General features: G+C 47.0%; 1 protein-coding gene across 1 annotated transcript in view; it reads left to right on the top strand.

Moving 5' to 3' along the window:
- usta (uronyl 2-sulfotransferase a) overlaps positions 1-21,016 on the top strand; it is an 83,616-nt gene extending 62,600 nt beyond the window's left edge. Inside the window, exons 4-8 of the mRNA XM_056294822.1 lie at positions 5,098-5,177; positions 6,014-6,167; positions 17,800-17,897; positions 18,049-18,206; positions 18,902-21,016. Of these exons, the coding sequence (XP_056150797.1) occupies positions 5,098-5,177; positions 6,014-6,167; positions 17,800-17,897; positions 18,049-18,206; positions 18,902-19,194 (783 nt within the window). The 3' untranslated portion in view covers positions 19,195-21,016. The remainder of the gene's footprint in view (positions 1-5,097; positions 5,178-6,013; positions 6,168-17,799; positions 17,898-18,048; positions 18,207-18,901) is intronic.
- Positions 21,017-24,985: the final 3,969 nt, after the last annotated feature.

Here is a 24,985-nt window from a genome sequence, read left to right as displayed (position 1 = left end):
TCAATTAAACTATCAATTATGTATTCAATTGATCAATACACCGTTTAGTCTGTTGGAAGTGAAAAGTGCTGATGAATGCCCGTCTTAAGTTTCCAGAGTCCAAAGCGATGTCTTCAAACTGTTGACTTAGTCTGACAAGCAGCCAACGAAAACCTCCAGTATTCATTTCATAATGTTATGAATCATAAGTATTTATGAATCTGCAACCAACAAATGTTATTTTTACTTGATGAATTGACTGGACTGGTCAATCAACCACCAGAATCATAATCGATTGATGTTCTGATCAATTAATCAATCGGCACTGATCAATTAATCAATCAGCACCATGTTTTGCTTGTTGTTTTAAATGAATGGTCCGAGAACTTTTCCAAATTCACGCCGAAGCTTTTATTTATCCCACAAGCCAGACTCCCTGTTCGTACGTCCCGACCTCTGACCTCAGCACGTCACTAGCCTGCAACACAAAGGCATATAACAACACATATTCCCTTCTTAAAAACAATAAATTGCTGATGTGTGTGTGTGTAAATGTTTATTTTTGTATTTGTGTGTTGAAGTCTGTGTGTGTGTTGATGCTTTGTTGCGTGTGTGTGCGTGTGTGTGTGTGTGTGGGGGTTGCTGACTCATGCAGAGGCACGCGCGTGCTGCCTAGCTTCAGAGACGTGGGGTCTCATTAGTTCCAGCTCTTGCTGGGGGACTTCAGTTCTGGACCGCCCTCCTGCTCGCTCTCCCAGCAGCCCGCTAATGGGTCGGCCCAGAGACCACGATGCCCTCTGCTCCCCGCATGGCAACGCCCCCTTCTTCCTCTGCAGCTCCGCACGGGCTTGTGCATTCAAAGTGAATAGTGACCTGTCTGTCCCTTTCTGTCTGCATGTGCCAGGGTGACCGGGCTTCGTGGGGGAGACAGGTCGAAGGCATTGCAATGAAGAAAAAAAAAAAACAACTACTGGGAGAGAGAGAGAGAGAGAGAGAGAGAGAGAGAGAGAGAGAGAGAGAGAGAGAGAGAGAGAGAGAGAGAGAGAGAGAGAGAGAGACCCCGTTTCTTCATGGGCTTCTTGGTGTTTGTGTGGGATTCTGTTTCCTTCCTCACACCTAAGATGTTTACTGTCAGACAGATGTAGCCAGAAACCTTGTATATCTGCCACTGTCAGCCACACACACACACACACACACACACACACACACACACACACACACACACACACACACACACACACACTGAAAATGGCCTGGCAAGGGTTAGTCCCGACCAAGACTTCAAATAGCTGCTTCCTCCTCCTATCTTGCCAGCTAAATGCCCAGAAGCAACTGGTCTCAATCAAAAAAAACAAAACGAAACGAGTCCCTGAGTTTGATTTAATGTGATGCACCAGAAAGCACAGTAAATACTGAATTTTGCTAAAGATAGCTCTTTTTTTTTACATCCTTTTTCCTCCTGACTATGATAGTATTTTTCGAACTTGACCACTTCCAACGAATTTGCAAGTATGATGTGGGCAGCGCGTGTGCGCAGTGGCGTTTATCTCTGGTTTTAGCCCTTTGACTCTGTGGTCGCGAGCTGCACGAGAGAGCAGTAGTTGAATACAGAGGTGGTGGCGGCGGCGGCAGCTGCTGCCGCAGCGTTCGATGGGTTTGGCTCCCGCCCGCATCCCCCTGATGAGCCCAGGGAGGACGCTGCGGGGGCGGTGTGTGTTCAGGAAACGGGGCTTGTGTGTGTGTGTGTGTGTGTGTGTGTGTGTGTGTGGTGGGGGGTGCAGGTATGCCTGGAATCTCAGACTATCCTCTACTTTTCCTTGCATGCTCTCCAACTCTGCTCCCCTTCCCTGCTAGATAAGAGGAGGCTGTCCAGACAGTACAGAGGGGTGGATACAGGGGCTTTCTCTTTCTTTTAAGACCCCTCCTCCTCCTCCTCCTCCTCCAATTGTGTGTGTGTGACTGAGTGAGAAAGGGGGGTTTAACACTGTCTAATTGGTTTGGACTGAGGTCAGGGATGGGTGGGGGTCACTTTGCAGAAAAGGATTCAGGTTTTGCAAAAGAAAAAAAAACTAAAAAAAGATTATAACCACTTCCCTGACAGAGAGAGAGAGAGAGAGGAGGAGGGAGGAAGAGGGGTTATGCATTCAGGAGGGCGCCAGAGGCATGAGGTGAATTTTACCGCACTACTGTAAGTTTTAAGATTCGACAGTAGCAGGAAAGATTCGGCGAGCGCGGAAGGCAAGTCAGTGGAAATGTACTGAGTTTATAGAGAAGAGGGAGGGTGTTAAGCCCAAAATCTGACTGGGCCCTTAGATAAACCAGCTTGTGTACATAAACAAGTATACATATCACTGTTGCCGTCCAAATAGACCAGCTATGACGCAACAGCCGCCCATACATACTTTATAAGAGCTCGACATTCACAGTTTGGCTGTGGATGGTTTCAGCGATGCCGGTCCCTGCAGGGGGGGCTGAGTCTCTATTTAAAGAAGGATTCAACTTGTGCATGTCGTGCAGAATGAGTTTCCTTCTAAAATAAGACAGCAACCATTGCAGTGATGAAGTCAAATCAGTTAATGGTGGTTTTTAGGGGGTGTTCTTATAGTAGTTCTTGACTGATGAATTTTATGAGTGGGTCCTCCATATTTGTGTGATATTGAATGCTAAAGATTACAGTGACCCATTTTTTTGCAAAACATATATTTCGTTTTGTAGGGTTGCAAACTTTGGGCGGCACGGTGGCGCAGTGGTTAGCGCGGTCACATCAGAGCAAGAAGGTCCTGGGTTCGAACCCCGGGGTTGTCCAACCTTGGGGGTCATCCCGGGTCATCCTCTGTGTGGAGTTTGTATGTTCTCCTCGTCTGTGTGGGTTTCCTCCGGGTGCTCTGGTTTCCTCCCACAGTCCAAAGGTAGGTCAGGTGAATCGGCTGTACTAAATTGTCCCTAGGTGTGCATGTGTGTGTGTGTGTGTGTGTTGGCCCAGTGATGGCCTGGCAGCCTGTCCAGGGTGTCTGCCCGCCTGCCACCCAATGACTGCTGGGATAGGCTCCAGCATCCCACGACCCTGATTGGGATAAGCGGCTTAGATAATGGATGGATGGATGGGTGGATGGGTGGCAAACCCTACTTTTGCATGCAGCCAGAATACGCCATCCGTGGTAAAGTGCAGTCATAAGGATGAACTTACAGCAAAGGTCATCATATGACGGTACAAAAGCAGCAGGAAGTCCTCTGCTTCGTGCCCAAAGCTATTTTACAGTCATGCCAGTCTGCAGTGTTCAGGAGTCAGGCCTGCTCCATGCTCAGAACTGAGGAACTTTTTATATCAGCTTCGTGGATGGTGAACTTTAACAACAACATTACTGTTGTTAAGTTTCCAGAGAGCACAACTATTGAAAATGACAGTTTCTAATTCATCAGTTTCCTCAGGTCAAGAGGGTAGCACGGTGGCCCAGTGGTTAGCACTGTTGCCTCACAGCAAGAAGGTCCTGGGTTCGAACCCCAGGCCATCCCAGGTCCTATCTGTGTGGAGTTTGCATGTTCTCCCCGTGTCTGTGGGGGTTTTCTCCGGGTACTCCAGTTCTCCCACCATCAAAAAGACATGCATGTTAGGGTTACTACTCCTGTCTGTGCCCCTGAGCAAGGCAGTGGAAAGAAGAACTGGAGTTGGTCCCCGGGTGCTGGAGCTGCCCACCGCTCCTATACAATAGGATGGCTTAAATGCAGAGAATGAATTCGTTGTAACCTACAATGACAAAAATAAAGTGCCTTTCTTCTTTTCTTCTTAAAGTAGCGAGTAACCAGCAATATTCTTGATATGATACCACTCGTGGTTTGATATTTTGCAGGTTATATGACAGGATCATCACAAGTTTATTTTGTTGTGTTTCTTTACAGGCGCTGTACAAACAAGTTTGTTCGTGACCCACATGTAAATCATTGGAAATAACCTGGCATGCTCCTATTAGTTGAATTAGCCTGTATGGCCACTAGTTGTGCTGTCAGTAAGTGGTAGTACCAGAGATAGAATGGCTACTTGCTAAATACTGTGTTTTGCATGGTGGATCTGGTGCTTTGGTGCAGACCTATACAACTTAATGTCTCTCTGTTCATATTGACTGACCAAATTTCTCCACTATGGAGCCATTTACTGCAGAAGAGAAATAACCATGATATCGGGCTACAGCTTTCGTATGGACTTTTGTCAAGGAGGGATTCGCTGAGTGCCTGTCTCTCCGTGCAGACCCGTGAAGCCTTGGCGAGGGAGTGGTTTTTTCACAAGAGCATGGAGGGACAGTGGCCTAGAAAGGAATGGTTTCTTAAAAAGGTTGGACCATGGGCTATCTTGAGTGCCCGACGTGGTCCTGGGAAGTTTTCCCCACGATGACGCCGATGTCTATTACGGGTTGTTCTGAACAGTGATAGTAGAGCCGTTGAAGCCAAGGCTGCAGTTAACGGGCCAATCCGAGGTCAATCCGTCGTGGAAAATCCTGCAAATCGAATTCTGCGGGTCAAAGAGCTCGGCTGTGAAAGCACGTTTCAGACATGGATTCATGTCCAGCGCAAACATTCCACGGTTCAAATGGGAATCCTCATTCATATCTGATGAAACCTGGAGACGGTGCTTTCAGAGATCACGTTGATCTCGTTGTTTCTCATTGGAAGCCCCCATAAGTACAATACACAGTCAGGTTTTATCATCATCCCCTCTACAGTGCTGAGGCTGACATGTGGTTATGGTTACCTCCTATTAATGAAATGATATGAGACAAGCTGCTTCATTTTCCACTATGACGTGACATGCTGGCACTCCAAATGGGAATCTCGATTGCCTTCGGTTGCATGCCTTGCTGAATTAAAAACATGACACGCAATAACGGATATAACCATGTTGAGAATTATGTCCTCAGGTGTTCAGTAAAAACTGCTTTAACTGGGTCCATATGGGTATTTAGATGTATGTTCAGGGCAGAAAATGTTGTATGTAATGTGTTGCAGCGTCTTCCGAGGAATTAATAGTCAACTTAAATGCAAAATGAATATGTGTGTGTGTGTGTGTGTGTGTGTGTGTGTGTGTGTGTGTGTGTGTGTGTGTGTGTGTGTGTGTGTGTGTTTCAGGTGGATCTTATGAAGAATATCAGTAACATCCCTCAGCCATTCCTCTACACACGGCATGTTCACTTCCTCAACTTCACCAGGTAGGGCAGCAACGTACAAAGAACTACGACGTTAACCCCATTTATGCCAACCCATTAAGACCTGGGTCCAAACTAAGCTTTAGAAGCCATTTCTTGAGGGGCGTCCGGGTAGCGTAGCGGTCTAGTCCGTTGCCTACCAACACGGGGATCGCCCGTTCGAATCCCCGTGTTGCCTCCAACTTGGTCTGGCGTCCCTACAGACACAATTGGCTATGTCTGCGAGTGGGAAGCCGGATGTGAGCGTGTGTCCTGGTCGCTGCACTAGCGCCTCTTCTGGTCGGTCGGGGCGCCTGTTCAGGGGGAAGGGGGAACTGGGGTCCAATAGCGTGATCCTCCCTCATGCTATGTTCCCCTGGTGAAACTCCTTAGTCAGGTGAAAAGAAGCGGCTGGTGACTCCACATATTTCGGAGGAGGCATGTGGTAGTCTGCAGCCCTCCCCGGATCGGCAGAGGGGGGTTGAGCAGCGACCGGAATGGCTCGGAAGAGTGGGGTGATTGGCTGAGTACAATTGGGGAGAAAAGGGCAGAACAAAAAAGAGTAATTTCTTGAATTAGATAGTTTAGACAACCTCAGGAAACTATTTGGAAGATATTGTAGGATGCTGGTTGGGACTGACAATTTCCTGCACAGTATTCATTTTGTCCAAATGTGATAAAGTAAATTGCTTGGTACGCCATGCATGCTAAAACGAGTGCTGGAGCATAGGAGTTATGTACCAGCAGTCCCAGATGTGCTCTACCTGTATATCTGCCATCTCTTAACCTGTGGGTTCCCCTCTGGAGGCCCTCGCTACGCCACTCTTCATCACGACAATGTCTCTGTATGTCTTCGTCAGGTTCAGGATAGAGCAGCCGGTATATATCAACATCATCCGGGACCCCATCAACCGTTTCCTCTCCAACTACTTCTTCCGTCGTTTCGGGGACTGGAGGGGTGAGCAAAACCACCTTATCCGCACCCCAGGGATGAAGGATGACGAGCGATATCTGGTGAGCCATCGTTTTGGAAGTTTCTTGTTTTGGGGAATAATAAGCTACGTGCCTAATTCTTGTCTTAAGCTGAGTATTGTGTGGTAAATAGGTGGCGCAGTGGTTACAGCGATCGCCTCACCCACTGCAAGGAGGTCCTGGGTTCGAACCCCGGGGTTGCCCAACCTTGGGGGTTGTCCCAGGTCGTCCTCTGTGTGGAGTTTGCATGTTCTCCCCGTGCCTGTGTGGGTTTTCTCCGGGGGCTCCGGTTTCCTCCCACAGTCCAAAGACATGTAGGTCAGGTGAATCAGCCATACTAAATTGTCCTTAGGCAGCCTGTCCAGGGTGTCTCCCCGCCTGCCACCTAATGACTGCTGGGATAGGCTCCAGCATCCCTGCAACCCGAAGTAAGGATAAGCGGCTTGGATAATGGATGGATGGATGGTAAATACACACACACACACACACACACACACACACACACACACACACACACACACACACACATGGTTAGGTTGTCCACAGTGAATGGAAGTCAGAGTAATATCCTAATGAGGAAACGTGTGTGTGTGTGTGTGTGTGTGTGTGTGTGTGTGTTTACCACAGGCACAGTCAGTACATGTATCAGTACATGTGAAATGTCGACCATTCACAGTCGTTCCATCCTCTACCTCGCTGTCATATGTTGTGGGGGCACAGTAACATTAGTTACATCGTGTTCTTGTTTCACTGTGACTTTGACCTTTGCCCTCTGCCAGCGGTGCTCGTGTTGCTCACGTTACAAGAATCCAGGCTTAATCAGCTAAAATGGAAACGTATATGCGAGTCATACTTTCTGATGAAGCAAAAAAAAAAAAAACAGTAACCGGCCGCAGATGCAGTTTGCAGGAAACCTTCGCCCCGGGAGCTTCCCTCCCGGAGACCCAATTTCCATACCGAATCTCTCAGTCTATCAGTCTCTCCCTCGTTCTGCCTTTCATCTCATTTCTCCTGCCCAAGGGCTCATTCACCCCCTCTGTGTGCATTAGCAAAAATCGATGCCACAAATGTTGATGGTTTGAAATACTAATGAGCTGGGAGCTTTCAGCAGAGCAGGGCGGTGATTTTATGACTGAGTAGGAGACTTGCCAATAACAGTGCTTTAAATCCCGATCTGTCTTGGTCCTCAGCCAGGGTGTTTCATAATCCGAGACAGGAACGAAACCGTCTTCTACATATCAATTTTATATTCCAGCACAGCCATGATGCACGCTGTAATTACACAGGCATGTGTACTTTAAGTTACTGCACAATACTCAGACTACAGAGTACTCCAGCTGCAGCACATGGACGTAGGGTCTCTCTATGGAGTCGTGCTGCTGGTGTGATAATGTTCTGCCAAGCTCCAGGAAAGCTGTTCACTGGAAAATTAATCTCCGTTCCCTTCGCCCAGTTATGCCCACCCCCTTTTCTCCCCAATTGTATCGGGCCAATTACCCCACTCTTCCGAGCCATCCCGGTTGCTGCTCCACCCCCTCTGCCGATCCGGGGAGGTCTGCAGACTACCACACGCCTCCTCCGCTACATGTGGAGTCGCCAGCCGCTTCTTTTCACCTGACAGTGAGGAGTTTCACCAGGGGGACGTAATGCATGGTAGGATCATGCTATTCCCCCCCACGCCGAACAGGTGCCCCGACCGACCAGAGGAGGCACTAGTGCAACGACCAGGACACATACCCACATCCGGCTTCCCACCCGCAGAGACGGCCAGTTGTGTCTGTAGGGACGCCCGACCAAGCTGGAGGTAACACGGGGATTCGAACCGGCGATCCCCGTGTTGGTAGGCAACGGAATAGACCGCCACACCACCCGGACGCCCGTCACCCACACCATTCATTTTTCCTCATAATTTTTTCAGCACTTGTTCATTCGTTCATTAATTAATTCGCTCCCTTATTTGCTCATCACCCATTTGGTAAACAAGGGGTGTACCGTGTCCTATATTTGTTTTTTCTCTCCCACACTCTGGGGTCTCTTTCCTGTTCCGATCAAAGAATAAACACCAACTTTTTTTCAAACCTTTAGACGTAAGAGCAACAGAAGCTGTCTCGAGCGATTTAATGCAGTCTCGCCGTGCGCTGACACACACACGGCACGGCTAGAGAGAGGCTGGTGTGCCCTCCGGCCACGGCGGCCCGATGCTAACCAGATATATTTATATGGAATTATAATCCCAATTAGAGATGTGGCGGGGCTTAAACCACATCAGAAACCTTAGTCTCGCACGTCTGTCTCGCTGAATTGTTTACCCCTGCAGTGGTACCGGGGCTTTATTTTCCTCCCAACTGTTAAGACGTCTCCTTGAAACTGTCATTTCTTCTGCTTTCTGTGGAAGTTTTACAAGGTGGAGATAAAAAAAATCACACTCGGAGTTCGAGTTCAGAAGGAACAGTACCTGTTAGCGCTACGGTGATGGATATGATCAGTGTGGAGATGGGGGGGGGGGGTGGGGGGGTTGGATCTTCTCCTATTCTTTTTTCTTTCTTTCCTCATTTTCTCCCCAATTTACCTTTCGCAAAGTCCCGCCCCCCTTAGTTACTGTTGCTATGCCCGTCAAGCATTTCAGAACTATCCAGGAAGTAGCCGGAAAACACCAAAACATGAAGGAAGAAATCAGCGCATTGTGTGGGTAAAAGTAACAGTAATAATACGTTAGCTGTATTAGCTATCAATAATAGCTAGTAGCAAGCTTAGCTTGGAGCAGAAAGGTATTTTTGTTGATTTTGGATGGATTAAAATGGCCATGGGGTCTGCTATACTGCAAAATCTATTGCCGACATTGCGCTTCTTGCGTTCTGGGTTTTGGGAAGGGAAAGAAAATTACACCCCCTCCAAACTTTTCAGATATCTAGTATCCAATTTACAGATCCCATAGGCACACCGTTTCAGCATTTTGCTGTGTGTTTGAAAGCTTGGCGGACCGTTGCTAAGGTAGGATTGGACGAGCACCGTTCTGGGGCGGTACTTTGCGAAAGGTCAATTGTACCCAGCCAATTACCCCACTCTTCCGAGCCGTCCTGGTTGCTGGTCCACCCCCTCTGCTGATCCGGGGAGGGCTGCAGACTACCACATGCCTCCTCCAATACATGTGGAGTCGCCAGCCGCTTCTTTTCACCTGACAGTGAGGAGTTTCACCAGTGGGATGTAGCGCGTCGGAGGGTCACGCCATTGCCCCCGGTCCCCCCCCCCCAAACAGGCGCCCCGACCGACCAGATGAGGCGCTAGTGCAGCAACCAGGACACACACCTACATCTGGCTTCCCACCCGCAGACACGGCCAATTGTGTCTGTAGGGACGCCCGACCAAGCCGGAGGTAACACGGGGATTTGAACCAGCGATCCCCTTTTTGGTAGGCAACTGACGAGACCACCACACCACCTGGATGCCCCGACCTTCCCCTATTCTTTACCTAAAGGATGAAGCAAACACGCAGAAAGAAGGGTTTGTATGGGTGTGTCAGGGCTCGAAATTAAGATGGATGATTTGATTTGCATCAGACTGTATAATCCTGATAATGTAAACCCGACAATAAAATGCAAAGACCTGACATATTTGTGATCAATCCTGAGTATCGCTGGTGTTATAGCACCTTCACATCCTGGCTGCAGCTGCACAAACCAGTAGTGTGCTGGCAAGCATGTGGCAGCTACTGTAATACATTTGTATTACAGTAGCTGTATTCCAGTAGGTGTACATGCAAAAACTAAAGGTTACAGCTTCAAGACGACTGATGTCAGGGTTGCAGATGGAAAAAAGTTAAGTCCAAAGCCTGATTGTGCTGGTGGAAGGTGGACTTGGCAAGTTGGTGGTGGTGGCAGCAGGGTCATTTTCTCAAATCTTGATTAGAATTTAGAGGCAACAGACAGCAGAAAGAAACATCACCTGCCGATTTAAGAACTAAGAAAGCGTTGTTGGGTTTTGGTTCAGGTATTCCTACAGATCAATATCTTGCAGACAAACAAACAACGCACACACAGTCCACAAATCACTCCCTCAAAGTCATCACGGGTTGCTGTAGACCTCCTCAGTTGTAGTCGTACGAGGCTGACGAGTAGCGGGTGTCGTACTGACTAGAGTCTGCCTGGGTGTAGCTCAGCGCTGAACTACTTTCCCCGGAGTTTTCGGACCATGTGAGTTGAGTTATTAAAGTATGCAGACCACTGGGGCCCCTCGCTACAGCTGAAGGGGTGGGAGACTGGGCTGCTGCAGCCTCGCTGGCTCACCTGTGTGTGTGTGTGTGTGTGTGTGTGTGTGTTTGCGCGTGTGCAGCCGCCATGTCCACACTCAGACCCTAGATAAAAACAGCACAGCAGAGCTGGCTGGTTTTGGATTTAATCCCCTGGCCTGGTGTGCATTAGTGTGTGCTGAGCCATGCTTGCCCGATGCCGGGTGTGCACGAGAGGTGTCGATGAACGAACACTGTCAGCTTCCTACTCCAGGACCCGGGGAACCTAAAGCATGTGTTGCCGAGACATTCCTGTGGCGGGTTTGAATTTTCCATTTTATTTATCATCCCCACGCATGCGCAAGAACACGCTCGCACACATACACACACGTGCACACACACTGAGTGCTGATGCCAAGGCATGCATTGGATGCAAGTGCACATATTGGCATGAGCAGGACACATGCACTCAATCACACTGACATATGTACACACACACACACACACACACACACACACACACACACACACACACACACACACACACACACAAATCTGCGTACCCATAAGAACTCGTGGAATGTCCCGCCGTGCTCCGCATTTCTTCACTGGAGCTCGAATTGAAACGAAAATATGAGGACCGAGTTTCTTTATTCAAGGCAACAAGAGCGGTGACGCGGAGGAGACGGAGGGGAACAGAGCAAACTGAACAGTGATAAGTGGCGCCGTGTCTCGCCACTGACTCTTTTCTCCACGATAAGTTGTGCGTGTGTGTGTTTGTGTGTGTTATTTTTATCTATATATGAAATTGTTGTGTATGTGTGCCTGCAAGTGTGCCTGGAAATGTGTTTGTATGAGTATAGTATGAGTGTGGCTGTATATATCTGTTGTGTATGAGTATGCATTTTATTTCTGGCAGCTTCCTCATAAACACATGATTCCATCTTTATATTGTGCGCCTCCTCAAAGGAGGTAAACAAAGATTAGTTCTCACAGTCTACAATAGAGTCAGCGGAGGTGAGTTTCCCACGACATCATCAACTGAAAATCTTCTACATTTAATCTCCCTCTTATTAGCATACACACACACACACACACACACTCTCTCACATGCACACACATACATGTGTAGATACATGCGGGGTGAGCGAGGCTTCCTTGGCAGGTAGCGTGACTCATGTCTTGGCCTGCCTTGGCACCAGATACGGCTAGGCCGCAGCATCCGTTGTGGGATTGATTGCCCGAGGCCCAACTGAAACAAGGCTGTACCTGTCTCAGTCATCACTTTGTCACAGCTCAGCAGTCATGTCTAAGATGCGAAGTGATGTTTTTATTGACTGGAAAACAGTGAGTCAAAATATCAAGTGCTCCCCTCGCCCGCGGGGCGGCACGGTAGCCCAGTGGTTAGCAGAAGGTCCTGGGTTCGAACCCCAGTTCATCCCAGGTCCTTTCTGTGTGGAGTTGGCATGTTCCCCCTGTGTCTGCGTGGGTTTCCTTCAGGTGCTCCAGTTTCCCCCCACCATCCAAAAGACATGCGTGTTAGGGTTAATACTCCTGTCTGTGCCCCTGAGCAAGGCAATGGCAAGAAGAACTGGAGTTGGTACCCGGGCGCTGCAGCTGCCCACTGCTCCTCTACAATAGGATGGGTTAAAGGTAGAGAACCATCCATTATCCAAACCACTTATCCTCCTGCTTAGGGTCACGGGGATGCTGGAGCCTAGCCCAGCAGTCACTGGGCTGCAGGTGGGGAGACACCCTGGACAGGCCAGCAGTCCATCACAGGGCCCACACACACACACACACTCTCATACTTAGGGACAATTTAGTACAGCCGATTCACCTGATCTACATGTCTTTGGACTGTGGGAGGAAACTGTGGGAGGAAACCCACGCAGACACGGGGAGAACATGCATACTCCACACAGAGGACGACCTGCGACAACCCCCCCAAGGTTGGACCACCCTGGGTTTCAAACCCAGAGAACCAATTTATTGTAAGAATCCAATGTCGAATAAAGTGGCTTTCAAATCCCAAAGCCTTGCTCCCTGCAAGTGAGTCATACTATTTACAAAGACCTCTTCAGTGTCACATTCGCTCACTTTTCGTTATCAAGGACCACACCCTCAACAAGATGACCACGCCCTCTACAAGATGACCACACCCTCAACAAGATGACCACGCCCTCAACAATATGACCACACCCTCAACAAGATGACCACACCCTCAACAATATGACCACGCCTTCAACAAGATGACCAGACCCTCAACAAGATGACCGAACCCTCAACAAGATGACCACACCCTCAACAAGATGACCACGTCCTCAACAAGATGACCACACCCTCAACAAGATGCAGTTTCAACAATTTGTTAAAGAAAAAGATCGGTGTCTGCTTGCTGACGGCGTTGTAGAGAGCTTCGTAGGGAATCTGTCATAGCACCCAAGCAACGATGGACCCCTTAGGACCCTATGAAGGAGAGGAGCAGAGGAAGAGGCAGAGAGAAATAGGGTGGGGGGGGTACGAGAGCGGAAGGGGAGGAGAAGGTTAGGTGGGTATTTATAGGAATGCCGGAAGTGGTGAGGTTGAGGCGTGGTCCTGCTTCTGAAACTTGCCAGATAAGCTTCGATTTGAGAATATAACTGGTGACAGTAAGCTGAGCAAGTCGCAGGAAAAAAAATCCTCAAGTTCAATTCAAATGCCTTACCTCGGTTGTCGCTAACCCCACCCATCCGGTACTTCAAACAGGTTAAAACAAACATCAGAATCGTTTTTTAAATGCCCACGGACGGAGGCTCTGCTGCTCCCAGGTTCCCTGATAGGCGAAAGGCAAAACTGTCCCATGGGAAAAGGTTCACTTCATTCACCGCTGAAGTCATTCATGCATACATGCCATTCACGGAAAGGCGGAGGTGGTTGGAGCGATTAGGGCCTGTGTAGCTGCAGCTCCTGAGAGCTCGGCTCATCCCGACTGCTCAGTTGGCCTAATCCGCGGTGAGAATAGCAACAATGAGGCTGAGCGTACACACACGGAGCCGCCCGCCCAATGCTAATGGGCTCTCCAAGGAAAGTGTGTATTGTCCATCTGCTCTGTGTATGTGTGTGTGTGTGTGTGTGGGTGGACATTTGTATATAAATGAGTTGTGGCTGAGTTCCCAGGGGTCTCCTAAATGGCAGACTGTGAGGGTACCATTTCAAGTTTGTGTATGTTTGTGTGTGTGTGTGTGGGGGGGGGGGTAGTGCTGCACGTGTCATTGCCTTTTCACGTCTCTCTCTCTCTCTCTCTCTCTCTCTCTCTCTCTCTCTCTCTCTCTCTCTCTCTCTCTCTCTCTCTCTCTCTCTCTCTCTCTCTCTCTCTCTCTCTCTCTCTCTCTCTCTTCCTGTTTCTCATTTGTGTTATAATGGCTTTTATGGGCGCTGTGTGTTGTGCGGAGTTGGGCTAGCTGCTGAAAGAGTCCATCAGCAGTCCATTCCTCTATCCGTTTATGAGCCTGGCCAGTGCAGGAGCTGTTTGCGTGCAATGTATCTGCTTTGTGTCTTTTCTTCTGAGTCGCAGCCAGTTGGTGTTTCAACGTATAGTCCCCCCCCCCCACATGATCTGTAAAGGCTTCTCAGCACTTGCTGTTTTCTGGTATATATCTGGCAGGGTTGACGCCACAGAGCGCCTCCTGCAAGGCGGGAGTTGTAGACTGCCGACTATTTCTTGTCCGCTGGTCCTCCTATTCTGAAGCTCTCGTGAACCCCTGGCGATGCTCAGTCGACACTGTGGGCCAAACGTTGTCTTTGCCAAAATCCTAAGAATCAAGAAAAACAAGGCTGATGATTTGTTGTGGCATAACTAAATCAGTAAAAGAGGATGAATCCGAGAATGATGCCCCATTCCCCGAACAATAAGTGAAAAGGAACGGCTGAGAGTCATCCCAGTGATGGATGGTGTATGGCCTCACCGCTGACAATAAGCACAATGTTTAGCCGTTCTGTGGATGTTTCCTTGGCCTCTCTTCTTTCCTTTTGAAAATTCAGCCAGTCGTTCTTCTCACTGATCGCCAATAAATACTGATGCACAGCACAGGACAGAGCAGTCAGACATGAAGTTCATACACGTTTCAGAGACCCGCAGTGGAGCAAAAAGACAATAGTACAATTCATCTCAAAAGAAAAAGCCACTCACCGAGCGCATAATTCATGTCATCTTGGCCTCTGCAGCCTTGTGCCGTACTTACTTACTCACGTCCTCGCTTTCTTCTAACACTCCTCTCTTCCCGTCACGACTCTTTTGATGGAATGCTGCTGCTTTAAAAAGTTAATCAAGAAGATTAAAAATAAAGAAGAATGGAATAAAGTGATGAAGTTAATTAGCAGTTGTGATTCAAGTTGTCATGGCGTGTAGTCTGACTCCCGGACCATCAGCACCTGTTGCCCGCAAGGCTGTGTCCTTCCCCCTATTCTTCTCCTTGTATACGATCAGCTTCACCTCCGGTCACCAGTCAGTCAAGCTCCTGAAGTTTGCTGACGACGCCACCCTTATTGGGCTCATCTCTAGTGGGGACGAGTCCACCTACAGGTGGGAGATTCACCATCTGGTGTCATGGTGCAGCCGAAACAACTTGGAGTTCAATGCTCTAAAGACAGTTGAGATGGTTGTGGACTTCAGGAAGTACCCGGCACCACCCGCCCCCATCACCCTGTGTGGCTCCCTAGTCAACACTGTGGAATCGTTCTGCTTCCTGGGCACCATTATCACCCAAGACCTCAAGTGGGAGCTGAATATCAGCCCCCCCACCAAGAAGGCACAGCAGAGAATGTAGTTCCACCGGCAGCTGAAAAAGTTCTACCTGCCAAAGCCAGTGATGGTGCACTTTTAAACTGCCATCATATAGTCCATCCTCACCTCCTCCATCACTGTCTGGGATGCTGCTGCCATTGCCAAGGACAAGGGCAGACTCCAGTGTATCATGAGAGGTTGACTGGCTGCAACCTGCCATCCCTCCATGACCTGTACAGGCGACTCCAGGACGCTGAGGCCGGCAGGTCATGGCCAACCCTTCCCACCCAGGCCAAGCTCTCTTCAAAACCCTGGTAAGAGGCTAAGGTCTATACAAACCAGAACCTCACGCCACAAGAACAGCTTCTTCCCTACAGCAGTAGGCCTTTCTAACAAGCCCCCAGACACCCACAGATCCTGACACTGCCACCCTCCCACTCCCCACCCCCTTTTACCTTCCCTACTGTGCTCTCTATATATAGACACCCCGCATAAAACCTGCACCAGCCAGTGAATAACTCTTATTCTGTAAATAACGTCTTAAAATTCTAATTTAACTTTTTGTAACTGGAGCTGCTGCCACCCAGTGCCGGGCATCAGGGGCCGCCACGTGGTCTTGTGTTCAACTCTGGACCGGTGTGGTTTGCACCTTATAGCACCTCTCTTTCATTTTTATTTTATTTTATCTTGTATACATATTTTATTTATTATTCTTTTTAGCTTTTATCTTTGCTATTTACTGTTAATTTTTCCCCTCTTGCACCAACATACCAAGACAAATTCCTTGTCTGTTCTTGTACTTGGCAATAAATCTGATTCTGATTTTAATACAGTTTCAGTCATGAGGTCCAGCTCGATCAGTCAAAAAATGGGTTTTGGGCCCCCTGGTGTATGGCATATAAAGAAATACTATTGAAATACAAACTGTAGCTTCCCCTTATTTGCAATGTATGTAAGTATGTATGTTTGTATGATATTCCATTAATTTAGTTTTTTGTTTTTGACAATGTGATGGTTATATTATCGGTTTTAGGGGTCACTTTTTATGATGACCTCTTGTTCATGGAGGTCTTCCTCTGGATTAATTCGGACCAGACTGAGTCACAGTGAAGTCACCACTACCGAATACCAAGTCTGCTTATTGCATTTTTATGTAAAAAGACCACATCATTAAGTTTTCCACTCAGCGTATTCAGTGTGAGTGCACTTGTGCATCTGTGTGTGTGTGTGTGTGTGCATTTTGTTCAACATACATGTTGTGTATGGTGCAAAAGCAGGTGCATTCCAACTGTGCATATTGAAATGTGTGTGTGTGTGTGTGTGTGTGTGTGTGTGTGTGTGTGTGTGTGTGTGTGTGTGTCTGTGCGTGTGTGTGTGCGTGTGTGATGCTAGTGTCATGAAGCAGACTTGTGGAGAAGAGGCCTGGTGAGGTTAGCAGCTTCCCTGTGATACGTATGAGTCACCTCTCCGACTTGTTTTACCGTGTCGATGACAGGGACTGGGAACAGTGATCATCCAGGGACTGTGTGTATTCAACTGGGCCCGGAGACAGAGCCATTAGAATAACACCTTCCCTCACTCACGCCTCTGTCTCAGGTTTTCTGCGTGACGTGCTTGGAAATTTGTCATGCAGCGTGCCAGTTTATTATATTGAAAGGCTAAATCATGCAAACACAATACTCTCTCTCTCGCTCGCTCTTTCCCTCTCGCTCTCTCTCTCGCTCTCTCTCTGTCATGCGCACACATGCGCACAGTGTGTATTGTGTGCTTGAATGTGTATGTTCATATGTGTCTGTGTTTTTACATGTGCTTTTGTGTGTGTGGGTGTGTTTGGGTGTGCCTGTATCAAAACATGCGTATGCGCGTGTCCGTCCGTCGTTTTGTGGACGCTCATATTTATACGTGGGCGTGCACATGCCTGTGTCGGCGTGTGTGCGTGACAGAGTCCTGTTCTGCAGCCTTTTCGTTCCCAAGGCCCTGTTGTCGTCCATAAGGATTACGTCACCTGACATGGATTTGACTGCTGGTTCCACGGGCCTCACTGCTCTGCAGACTGGCTGACTTCACTCTTTTCGTCTCGTGGCAGTAATCTTGCTTCTCTCTTCGCTCTCTCACGTTGTGTGCAGTGGTTCAGACGAGGCATGATTCGGGTTTCACAGGTCTGATCCAACAACTGCTGCTGTTTTGTTTGTTTGCGTTCACATTTTAATCTTGCGAGGTCTCCTTTGCACCGGGCGCCTCGGTGCCCTAGATGTTCTGCAGTGTTTGCCTGAGATTTCTGTCAGCTGGAGTCAGTGCCTGTCAAGAGTTGTCCGTTTCTTTAAACAAGTTTTGTTTTTGTTTTTTCTTCTTCTCTCTTTTGTTTTTCAGACTGTGACCTAAATCACGAGCACGTGGTGTCTAGTTTTGCATGCCAGTGTGTAAAAAGCTGCTAAAGAAAGTGAAGCTGCACATCTTATCTTTGTTGACAGGGTATTGTTTGGCGTAACAGTGTTGCTTTACTTGCTTATCGGGGAGGCTCTCGCAGTGTTGTTGAATTGCTCCCTCTAGTGGGGAAAATATATCATTACAGCGGTGTTTGCTTTTCTTTCGTCTCTTGTTGCTCATCAGTCAAAAACACACACACACACACACACACTTGCATATTTTAACGTGCTGTGTCCTTGTTCTGCGTTTGTTTTCAGGACATCAACGTGTGCATCTTAGAAAACTACCCCGAGTGCTCCAACCCCCGAGTTTTCTACATCATTCCCTATTTCTGCGGCCAGCACCCGCAATGCAGGTAGTTTGCATGCCTGTGATGATATTACGTTAATAATTGATCACCTTCAGGAATTCAGTCATATTTTATCTCTGTTGTTATTCTCTTATTCTCTATCTCTCTTTATCTGCCTCTGTCTGTCTCCCTTTCCCTCTCCCTGTCCGTCCGTCAGGGAGCCAGGAGGGTGGGCTCTGGAGAGGGCCAAACAAAATGTTTTGGAGAACTATCTCCTGGTGGGGATCCTGGAAGAACTGGAGGACGTTTTGCTCCTGTTGGAGAGGCTCCTGCCCCACTACTTTACTGGGGTGCTCAGCATCTATAAAAGCCCTGGTAAGTGTGCTTCCCTGCACGCCATTTTATGTTGGAAGTATCCAAATCTGAGCACAGCGGTATTTAATGGTTGGGGGGGGGGGGGTACATAATTACCATTCCTGCAAAAGGCTTGAGTTTAAGGTTGAGTGTGGACAATAGGGCTGAACATTATATCGTTTCAGAATTGCAATGGACATATGTGCAACAGTCACATTGCAAAGGATGCAGTTGTAATGCAAATTGGGTCCATCGGTCACATAAGGATAAAACTCATATTGAAATCTAGCAAGGTATGCTTTTGTATGACCACTCTTGGAAGAAAAATGTTCTAGCACTTCTGACAAATAATATAGATTAGTCTGATTCTATGATTTATTGGACAGCTGCCTTATCCTCCCCTCCTGAAAGCACCCTTATCATTGCCAGAGTGATAAATCCTTTGCAAATGGAGCTTTGAAAGTTAAAAGCTGCGTATATCTGGTCAAATCATGTAACTCCTTTTTATACTTTAATATTGCAATACACAGGAGGAATCCCACAAAACCAAAAATATCACAATGTAGACCCCCCCCCCCCGCATCCCAGTATCGTTCAGCCCAATGGATGTTTGTTCCCTTTGAACAGGTGGCATGTCGAACTAAGCATTAACGTTGTTATATGCTGGCGTTTAGTCACTTCCTGGTATGGTTTTCTGTCTCTAACCCCTCTTGCAGACTACAGGAAGATGGGCAACATGACGGGCACCGTGCGCAAACATACGCCCACCCTGGAGGCGCTGCAGGTGCTGTACCACCGCATGCGCTACGAGTACGAGTTTTACAACTTCATCCGTGACCAGTTCCACCTCACGAAGAAGAAAATTGGCCTCAAATCCGTCTCACGTCCCCCCGCCTACTCCCCCTCGTTCCTCCGGGAGCTGGCCCTGCGAACCCCAGAGCCTCTGGATGAAGACGAGGAGCTAGACACGGACCTGGAGGACGCCAACAGTTGGCTCGTTCATCCCTAAACAGATTAAACAGGTTGCCCTCGGTAACGGTGGACACAGGCGAGCAGCTGATTGGCTAGGACTGGCCGGTGACGGACGAAGGCGGCCTGAGGGTGACGGGAGGATGTGCCCCGTCTGTCAGCATTCCCAAAAAAAAGTAAAAAATATGAATAAGTAAAGAGTGAGGGGTGTATTGGGGGTGTGTGGATTCTGACGCTCGTGTTTTTACGGGCTCCGTTTTCTGTCTGCCATAGACTCTCTGCTCGGTGCTGAGAACCACAGGACCGAGCGGATGGATGGAGCAACAGCTATATTTAAAACCGTACCAAGGACAATGCAAAATAATTGGATCTCGATAAAAAGCTCAGTTTCTTGACTCAAGTTTGATTTTCATTTGAGCTTGTTTTTTTTTGTTGTTTTTTTTGTGTGTTTTTTGTTTGATTAAAAAAAAAAACAACCACCCATCGTCTGTGTAATCTCCAGGAGAGATTCATTGACAGGCCATGGGGCATGTAAATCTATTGGGAAATGATGTTGTCAGTGTTGGCTTCAGGGACATTTACAACAGGAGGGGTATCAAACACAAAGGTCAGTAAGAGACATTTCCCGTGGTGAAGGGTTGGCCGGGGAGGGGGGGTGGTATGGTGGAAGGGCAAATGTCCAAAAAGTTGGAAACTCATTGGGTAACAGAGGATATCGATGACACTTCCCTCTTTGAATATTTTAACTGTTTAGATGTTTGTCCATTTCAAATGGTTCACTCTCTCTCCTCTTCTGTTCGTAAGGGCCCTGTGTTTACGTGTTATAAAAAATTGCCAATTGTTGTAAGTGCCAAACCTCACCCAGAGAGTCAGTAATCGTGTGTGACAGGAACCACTGTGCACAGCTGTGGAAGTTGTGATATAGTCATCTCTATTGGAATCAGTCTATAACAGAGTTTAATTTGTACAAAAAAGAAGAAAATTATATATGAGGGTCAAACAGTAAGCACTGAATTATGAATTCAAAGAATTCCAACTGTGTGTGTCTGTATGATTGGATCTGACCAAACCAGCAGTGTATTTTATCATAGATTTATTATTTACAACAGGCCATTGGATTTAGCTTGGTGGATGATGGCAAAAAGATAAATTTTTCTACTGTGATGCATTACATAACTGTATCAGTATACTGCACTTTGTCAAATATAGCTTATCTGAAAGTACCGCATCCTAATTAGGGGCCTGCTTGTCAAACGGATTGATATCCAACCATCCAGCCAACTTGTAAATTCCCGTAGATTGATGCTACAATTAAGGTTTAGGGTTCGTCGACATTTTGCAGTCTCTAAAATATGTTTGGAAAATGCTTTGTATGTTTGCACACTTACACATCAATTCTGCAGCAGTATTCCCCAACCTGTATGCGGCGCGATCCATAGCGCATGATCTCTATCACACCATTAAAAATCTGCTCCAGACGACAGACCATAAGCTAATATCGACATAAATGTATATCTGTCATCTTGCCATTCAGATCTCAATTATGTTTACTTATTCATTGTCCTGTCGTGTGTTTAGTGTCTCCTTTTTTTGGCGGTATTAATTTATTACTTTGTATACATATGCATTCCAGATAAGATTCTCAGGAAGGGAAAAAAACAAACATATTATTACCTTGACCATTGGTATCTTTGGTTTCCTAAAGCTACGAAGCCAATTCCTGGCGTTAAAAGGGGAGAAAATGTCCAAAATGATGATAATAATAATAATAATAATATATCAGCAGCTGAAATCTGAACTGGTTAACAACTAACGCAGTCCATCATATTTCAGTCATCAAAATAAATATCTTCTAACAACTGCAACTGTCACCTCTGCTTCTGTTTTGTTTTTGTTTTTTTTTTCTTTTCTTGAATTCTTCCACAATCCCCCCCATCTTGCACGGCATCCGCTGACTTTCTGTGACTGGATATAAAACCCCGGTGCTGACTCAATGTACTCTTAATGGAATTGCAGCCAAGACCATGAAGAAACCCTGGGTGTCTCTCTCTCTCTCTCTCTCTCTCTCTCACTCTCTCTCTCTCTCTCTCTCTCTCTCTCTCTCTCTCTCTCTCTCTCTCTCTCTCTCTCTCTCGGTGACAATGAAAAGCCAACATCAAGTGTGTTTTTAAGGTGTTGGGCCACCAGGAGCCTCCAGAAGAGCTTCAGTGCTTCTTGTCATAGTTTCTACAAGTCTCTGAACTCTACTGGAGGGATGGACACCATTCTTCCAAAAGATATTCCCTCATTTGGTGTTTTGATGATGGTGCTTGAGAGCGCTGTCTGACATGTCGGTCCAAAACCTCCCATAGGTGTTCAGTTGGGATGAGATCTGGTGACTGTGAAGGCCACAGCATATGATTTACATCATTTTCATCCTCATCAAACCATTCAGTGGCCCCTGGTGTCCTGTGGATGGGGGCATTGGCATCCTGGAAGAGACCACTCCCATCAGGATAGAAATGTCTCGTCATATGATAAAGGTGTCATGTCATGTCACCGTGCATGTTGGCGTTCTGTCTTGTTTAGCTCAGAGTGCTTTCTGTTGCCCCCACCTCCTGTTGTTACTTTACAAAAGCACAATCCAACCCACCCTGCAGCCCTGTTCTCCCTGTTTCTGTAACATGAACACCATCTCCAACACACAAAAAAACTTACCAGGATATCTCTCACACACACACACACACACACAAAACTTAGCAGGATGTGTGTGTGTGTGTGTGTGTGTGTGTGTGTGTGTGTGTGTGTGTGTGTGTGTGTGTGTGTGTGTGTGTGTGTGTGTGTGTTTATGATTGCAGCTAGAAAAGCGCTATATAAAATGTAACTTGATTGATTGATTGGTTGATTGATTGATATCCTGGTACGTTTCCTGGTATCCATATGTGTGCGTGCGTGCGCGCGCGCGCGGCCTCTCTATATGAAGGGGTCGCATGATCATTAGAGAAGCACACAATACACCAAAGGCCAAAGAAGGGACCGCTCACTTTATACAGGTATGAGCTCCTCTGTCGTGTTGCTAAAATAACGCATCGTGGTGCTTCACTCGGTAGGGACCCAAGGGAACTTCTGTCTTAATGACGTTTTAAACTACAAAACTACAATTTGCTGGGAAAGAAATAAAAGAAACAGCTACCGTACTTAACTTATTCTGCGCGCATGCAAAATATGTTTAGGCTATAATGGTGAGTCTCCCGTGGAAAAGCGACATCTTACTATCGGTATACTGGGTTAAGTACGGTAAATGTTTGTCACGTTATACTTCCGGTATTCCAAACAAATTTACTTTTAATTTTAGCTAATAAATTTAAAATATCAACGTCGTTTTCATTCCCCCAAAAAATAGGTATACATTAAATTGGGCTTGTTGAGGTAAATTGACCCCGTGTGTTGGTTTAGTATGCCCACTGAGTGACGCGCCGCGGGGGCGTAGAAGACGGTAACAACCGATGGGAACGATGGAAAACACTTTAAGGCCAAGTAAGATGAAGTTATGATTACAAATGAAAGACACAACCTGCGTTTATTCTGTCTATATTAATTGGGTTATTCCTTTAAATATTTTTTACTCGTCAGTTGTTCAACTTTACAAGTTCAGGCGCATTCGCGTTGATGTAGGTGCAGAAAATGACCAGCAGATGGCGGCATCTTCCAGTGAATGCTGCCAAACTACTAGCTGAATCAGAACGTCCTTTTCATCTAAATTGATATTTTAAAGCCAATGTGTGTTTATTCTGGGCTTTCTAGAGGGCTTTTTAAAGCTTATCTGACTGTCTTTTCTCACTCCAAGTGATATTCATTTATCTCGGGAAAGAATTGCAGTCTGAGCAGTTGTTTTATTTAGCAAGATGTATGAAAAATTGACTTTTATGTGCTTTTTCATGAAAATGTCAATTTCCAGGATTTCCACCTAGTAATTTTCCCCTTTATAGATTATGTTCTTGCCAAATGTAATCATCTGGTTGTCGTACGTACCTGCCTGCTGCACTACCAATTTCTAGGTATAACCAACAGGGAGAGGGGGCGGGATAACCGCCTTAAAACTGGACCAGAATCTTGTGATCTTGTGTGACAAAGCTGCAACCTTATAATTTACTATAGACTCTTAATTGATTTCTATGCAACACACACACAGAGTTAATCCCCTATGGTCCATATTTTCCTCCCTCCCACTGGAAACAAGGGATATTTACCAGAGTTGTGGACTCGAGTCACATGACTTGGACTCGAGTGCGACTCGAGTCACAAATTTGATGACTTGCGACTTGACTTGCTAAAATGAAAATTACTTGAGACTTGACATCTATGACTTGGACTTGAGCTGGATGACTCGAGAGAATTGTTTGAGTGTTTTCTCAATGTTTATGCGGGATGCACCTGTCTCGTATTGTATTTTATTTTGTAATCATTCTTCATTTCCAGCGCGCACGCAATTACCTACGCACAGGCATCGCGTAGGGCCAATCAAACGTTTAGATGGGCGGGGAAACAAAAATACTCAAATCTAATTGGAGGTTCCATCATGCTACTCAAAAACTAACGTCAGCTCTACTCAACATGAGCGCGGAGAGTTTGCAGTCATGGCAAGTGCAGCTGCTGCTGCAACGATTCCAAAAATAAGTATTTACGGCTATAAGAACTTCGAAGTTGTTGGGAAGAAAAGGACTGCCGTTTGTAAAGCATGTGCAGCGAAATTATCAGATGGGATTTCAACAACGTCAAACTTTGTGCGTCATCTGAAAAGCCACAAAGAGAAGTAAGTTTGTTTGCTAGTGTAACCGGTTATTTTCTTGCTCGGTGTGGGATTCGATACGGAGTGTCCTGCACCACAAGGCGACATCACTAACCGCTCGGCTAAAGGGTCAGACCCGTTAGCTAGGGGCTAACGTGTATTATTACTAGTTTACACTAGCTAGCCTACAGATACAGTAGCGTGTGAGTGGTCAGACACACACACAGACCCAATCTGCCCGTTAGGAATACGCCAGCCAGGCTGTATCGTCCCAACATCGTCCCAATCTCTTCTCAGCAATACAACGGAACGCACTGTTCTGTCTCAGAACACCTAACAGCGAATATCCAGTCATGTTGGCCCAGTGGGCAAACGATGTTTGGCCGATGTAACAGTCACCGGAATGAATTAGCATGCCCCCTGTTGCCCCCTGATAATTCGCTAATCAAACACTGTTTCAGTGCGTGGTTTCACGTATCATACTGTAAGGTAGTAATGTAAATCCGCCACAGGGTGGCACTGTTACGCTGTATGTTCCCCTGGGAATGCCGCAAATGGCGATGTTTGTCCCTTTTGCAACACCGTACCCCTAAGTTTTGTCCCGGGCAAAAGGCTACGTTGATAAAATGTTTTTTTGTTTCTTCTGCCGGAAGCTTTGAGTATGATGAGGCCAGCGGCCAGCTGATTGATGAGAGGTGAAGTGCAAGCGAGTGCCAATAAAGTGTCCAGGTCTCAGCCACGATCCCAAGCCTCCGCCTCCTTCCTTTTCCACGCAAACATCATACTACAACAAACACAACGCAGAGTCCCAGGGCGTGTAGGGAGACGACGGCCGAACGCAAAGTGCGGGTTACAATACCATAATATACTATGATATAGTTTTAAATATGCGTAATATAATGCGGTTCTCGAGAAAATCAGCCCATTCCGAAAGGGCACTGAACTAGCGGTATTCAATCGTGATTATGTTTACACTGTTTTTAATTGAGCATTTAGACTCGATGCTCCGAATTATGTGCTACCGACGACTCCTGCCGAGGGACTACAGATGCAAATTGGCTTA

Source organism: Lampris incognitus, chromosome 15 (genome assembly GCF_029633865.1).
Source record: "Lampris incognitus isolate fLamInc1 chromosome 15, fLamInc1.hap2, whole genome shotgun sequence".
In the NCBI taxonomy this organism is placed as follows: Eukaryota; Metazoa; Chordata; class Actinopteri; order Lampriformes; family Lampridae; genus Lampris; species Lampris incognitus.
This window is presented reverse-complemented; position numbering and strand designations above follow the sequence as displayed.